The sequence below is a fragment of the Fonticula alba genome, assembly GCF_000388065.1.
Source record: "Fonticula alba strain ATCC 38817 unplaced genomic scaffold supercont2.8, whole genome shotgun sequence".
NCBI lineage: Eukaryota > Rotosphaerida > Fonticulaceae > Fonticula > Fonticula alba.
Window position 1 is genome coordinate 1,174,363 of NW_009242978.1, and position 4,140 is coordinate 1,178,502.

The following is a 4,140-nucleotide window of genomic DNA, read 5'->3' on the forward strand; positions in this document are numbered from 1 at the left end:
CTTCCCGGTTCCCGCATACAAAGAGGGGAAGCTGTTATAGACGTGCTAATCGGCACACACACACACACACACACAACCGCAGGACGAGGAGGATGCTGACGTACGGAGGCTGGACATCATGGTCTTGCGGCGCGGCGCGGCGGGCGACGAGCACAGGCAACTGCGACCAGGGGGGGGGGGCAGGCGAGAGGGAGAGACGAAGGCAAGGGGGCGGGTATGTCTGGGTCGGGGAGGGGGCATGTCCAGCGAGGGCCCCCCTCCTCGAGGTGCTGCCGCCTTTTCACAATATCCCACCCCCGGGGGCGGGCCCGCCCGATCGCGATCGACAGGACGGCCAATCTCACATGCCAACGCAGTCGGCCCGGGCGCGTGGGAAGGCTGTGGGTTTGTGCGTGCGTCCGTGTGTGTGTGTGTGTGCGCGCGCGGGGCCTCCTGGGGCCGCGCCTCCTGCGAGATCTTCGCCCGCGGCCCCGGGGGCCGGAGGGCGGAGTGTCCGCCGGAGAAGCGGAGGAGAAAAGGCACACGCCGTTGAGAGCATGACGGCCGACCGGCCGCGCGCATGAGAATCTTTTCCCTCCCTCCCCCCCTCCCCACCTGCTTCCCTGCCGCATTTCTCTCATGTCTCTTCCCCTCGGCCTCGAGCCACAGGTCCTCTCCATCAGCCGATGGCTGGTGGCATCGGGCGCGGGAGGGGCCCCGTCCGGGGGCCCGGTCCCATTGCCTACCTCCCTGGTGCTGGTCAATCAACCGGTCCGAAGTGCCGAGCTCCTCCAATTGCTTTGGGCACAGGGTGCGACGGGGCTCTTTCTCTTGCCTCCTTTGGCTTTCACTTCCGCTGTGATCGGCTGGCCCGTTGACCGTGCAATCTCATGACATGTTCTCTCTCCCCCCCCCTCCCCTCTGTGCCGAAGTGTGCCTGGTTGTTTGTGCGGATGGCGCCGCCAATCGCCTGTTTGACCACTTTTCTACTTCCCCCGAGGACCAGGCCCGGTGCGCGGCCATTTTCCCCCGGGGCCCCCTTCCCTGTTCTCTGCTATCGCGCGTGCGCCCGGCGTCCGGGGCGCATCGCAAGCTCCGCTAACGCCTTTCTCTCGGCCCCCACCCTCTCGGCCTTTGGTGGGAAAGCTTCGTGCCGGACATCATCACCGGTGACTTGGACTCCATCCGAGCCGAGGTCCGGGATTATTACGCGACACGGGTGCGCTTGAAGAAACGACAGGGAAGGAAAAGAAGGGGACTTGATGACCGGGCCGCATGTGGCAAGAGCTAATGGCGAACCATCTCCCTCATATTGGGGCTCTTCACGGGACACCCGAACACAGGGCTCCCATGTGGTGCTCATGTCCGGGCAGGATGACACCGATCTGGATAAGGCCCTGGTGCAGGCACACATGCGCCTCGGCTCCCAGGTTTGTCAAAGCAACGTTGCTTCTTTTTTTTTCCCGCCCCCCCCTGCATGCCCCCTTCCTTCCTCGCTCCTCCCGGCTCCGGGCCACCACTCACTTCGTCTCGCCGTGCCCAGGCGGATGCCATTGTTCTTGATTGTCTGGAGGGACGGCTGGATCACACGATGCAGACCATGAACAGCGCCCTGCTCTACGGCAAAGGCCACCATGCGGGACTGGCTCGAGCCATGGGACCCACCGGCAGCCCGATTCCGCCGACCCCGCTGCTGGAGGCCTCGCAGGCGCCCCGGTGTTTGCTTCTTGGCCCGGCCTCCGCGGCCGTGGTTCTGGAGCCGGTACGCCCCGCGTGCGGCCCTCCTGCTGTGGCCCTCCCTGGCTGACAGCGCGCCCACTAACACCAACCTATGCCTCAGGGGTCTTACATTCTGGAGTGTGATGCCGACGTCGAGGGGCCCACCTGCGGGCTGATTCCCCTTTCCGACAGCCGGCCGGTTGTGTGGAGCCGTGGCCTGGCTTGGGATTTGGGTACGCGCGGGCATCTTGGTGTGCGCATGTGGCCATGTCTGCCCAGTGCCTGACCTTCCTTCTGCCCTTCCCCCTGCCCCTCCTCCGGTCCCTCTTTGTCTGCCTTGGCCCTCTAGATGGGGCGGAGCTCTCCTTCGGCGGGCTGATTAGCTCGTCGAATGCCTTTTCCCCGGTGCAGCCAACCATTCACGGCGATGGGACCGTGACAATGCCGAGCTCGCGGCGATCTGCCTGTCAGCGGGCGGTGCTCGAGCATGATGCCCCTGCGAAGCACTCGGCGGATGGCGCCTCGAAGCGCATTGTCTGCCTGCGTGTCGAGGGGGCCAGTGTCCTCTGGACTGTGGAGTTGCCTCAGCGGGATTGAGGGCCCGCCTTGTGGCCCCTCTCCTGACACCGAATCCGCCCTCTTTCCCCCTCGATTCCCGTGTCTGTTCCATCTCTCCGGTTCGCAGTTCTCACCAGCAACCGGCTCCTCCGTTATAGACGTGCTAATCGGCACACACACACACACACACACAAAAAAAAACATGCATGCTGGGGGACACATCTGCCGGGGGGAAAATACCCGAAAGAGGTGGAAGCCTTGTATTGAAAGGAGTGCGCGTGCGCGCGCGCGCGCGCGTGCACACACATACACCCAGATACACACACACACACATGTGCATACATGTAGTCATACACAAGGGAGGATGGCCACTATTCCGAGGTAGCATCTATCGTCGGCGCCTTGGGTTCCGACGGGGCCGGCTCGCCGGTGGAGGCTGTCGTCGCTGCCAACGAGGCGAAAATGTCGCCATCTTGGGCGGCGGCATCGATGGTGTCCGAGAGGGAGGCACGGAGGAGGCTTTCGAAGTCCTGCATTGAGGGGGGGGGGGATTAGAGCACGGCCAAGCAAAAACGAGCGCTGAGCATGAAAAAGGCGACTGGGAGGGGGGGGGGGGGGGTCAAAAGTAACTTACGCCAAGGAGGGAGATTTTGTCTGAGGCGTGCTGGCTGGCGACGAGCACCTCGTTGAGGAGTTGCTCAGCGGCCAAATCGGGATTGCGGTTCCGATCGATGTTCCTATTGTAAAAGGTACCCCGGGCGTTGTGTGTGCGTGTGTTTGCATGTAAACACATGTGGAAAAGGGGGTAGGAGGAAAGGTGAGCAACGTGGTGACGGGGCGATGTCGGGCAGCAAAGTGGTAGATGGCACACAGAGAGGCGGGGGGGGGGGGGGGGGGGGGGGGGGGAAAAAAAAAAGGGAGAAGACGCGGAACGCACCGGAGAACACCCAGTGGAATCTCCGATGTGACAAAGGGTGTCATGGCATCGATGTCGGCCATGCAATCGAACATGTTGTTCCTAGTTGTTGAGGTGAGAAGGACACGAGGCGGCCAACATCAGGAAGGGGGGGGGGGGAGAGGGAGTTAGTTCGACCGTAGGGAGGTGGCATGACCGCAGCAGCGACTACGCACAAACAGGCCAACAGAACCGGCGGGCTGGCTGCCCGGTCGAAGGTGTCCAAGATGACCGACGCTTGATGGTAAAGCAGTGAAAGATCCAGCAACCGGTGGTAGATTTTCATGAGGAGCTCACGCTGGGGAGAGCGCCATAGAGGGCGGCCGGGTCCGGAGGGGGGGTGGTCGAGTCTCCCACATCACCGGGTGTCGGGACGGTCGTGCTTTGTGAGCCGGCACCATCCACAACCATGGCATCAGTAGATGCACCCCCTCCGAGTGCACTCTCCGCATCGGCAGGGCTCCCGGTCCTGGCCTCCGCATCAGCACGGGTCCCGGTCACAGTTTCCCCACCGGGCCCATCGGCGGCCGAGGTGTCGCCCGATGGCTCAGACACAAAGCCCGATGAGTGTCCATCGGCCGCGTCGATTGGTCCCGAGGGCGATGGGTGGTCCATTGGTCGGGACGGGGAGAAAGGAGAGGCCTAGCAGGGGAGGGGGGAGGGGAGAGAGAGAGAGAGAGAGGGAGGGAGAGAGAGAGGGAGAGGCGCGGAAACAACAGGGCAGAGGGAGGGGAGAGGGGGCGGGGACTGTCCATGCACTCGCATCTCCTTCTCCCGAGCCCCCAACAGGGCGGTCGCACTTGGCTCCCGCGACTCCCAACGCATAGGCCGTGCGATCGGCTAGCCATATCAGGCATCACCGTGCCTGCCGAGGCGGCCGACAACCGGCCAGGATATTTCTCTTGTTCTCCTCCCACCCCTCGCCTCCC

General features: G+C 63.6%; 3 protein-coding genes across 3 annotated transcripts in view; 1 reads left to right on the forward strand and 2 right to left on the reverse strand.

Annotated features, from left to right (window-relative positions):
• Positions 1-117, reverse strand: part of H696_04914 (hypothetical protein) — a gene marked incomplete at both ends in the record, with an annotated part of 1,609 nt that extends 1,492 nt beyond the window's left edge. The window contains one exon of the mRNA XM_009498780.1: positions 105-117. Within this exon, the coding sequence (XP_009497055.1) occupies positions 105-117 (13 nt within the window). The remainder of the gene's footprint in view (positions 1-104) is intronic.
• A 457-nt stretch (positions 118-574) lies between these two features.
• On the forward strand, positions 575-2,448 carry H696_04915 (hypothetical protein). The gene is made up of 7 exons (XM_009498781.1): positions 575-790; positions 912-990; positions 1,126-1,198; positions 1,323-1,409; positions 1,523-1,741; positions 1,820-1,931; positions 2,048-2,448. The coding sequence occupies exons 1-7, from the start codon at positions 619-621 to the stop codon at positions 2,293-2,295; spliced, it is 990 nt and encodes a 329-aa protein (XP_009497056.1). The 5' UTR covers positions 575-618; the 3' UTR covers positions 2,296-2,448.
• Positions 2,449-2,536: 88 nt separating this feature from the next.
• H696_04916 (hypothetical protein) lies at positions 2,537-3,892 on the reverse strand. The gene is made up of 4 exons (XM_009498782.1): positions 3,388-3,892; positions 3,194-3,274; positions 2,891-2,993; positions 2,537-2,786 (listed from the first exon to the last, which is right to left on the reverse strand). Exons 1-4 carry the CDS (start codon positions 3,495-3,497, stop codon positions 2,628-2,630), a joined length of 453 nt encoding a protein of 150 aa, XP_009497057.1. The 5' UTR covers positions 3,498-3,892; the 3' UTR covers positions 2,537-2,627.
• Positions 3,893-4,140: the final 248 nt, after the last annotated feature.

Bases quoted from the DNA above. Each gene is read 5' to 3' on its own strand.
- H696_04916 (XM_009498782.1), bottom strand. From the start codon at position 3,497: ATGAAAATCTACCACCGGTTGCTGGATCTTTCACTGCTTTACCATCAA. The intron at 3,275-3,387 runs GTGCGTAGTCGC...CTCAACAACTAG, and splicing joins CCGGTTCTGTTGGCCTGTTT to GAACAACATGTTCGATTGCA. The intron at 2,994-3,193 runs GTGCGTTCCGCG...CTTTTACAATAG, and splicing joins ATTCCACTGGGTGTTCTCCG to GAACATCGATCGGAACCGCA.
- H696_04915 (XM_009498781.1), top strand. From the start codon at position 619: ATGTCTCTTCCCCTCGGCCTCGAGCCACAGGTCCTCTCCATCAGCCGA. The intron at 1,410-1,522 runs GTTTGTCAAAGC...CGCCGTGCCCAG, and splicing joins ACATGCGCCTCGGCTCCCAG to GCGGATGCCATTGTTCTTGA. The intron at 1,932-2,047 runs GTACGCGCGGGC...TTGGCCCTCTAG, and splicing joins TGGCCTGGCTTGGGATTTGG to ATGGGGCGGAGCTCTCCTTC.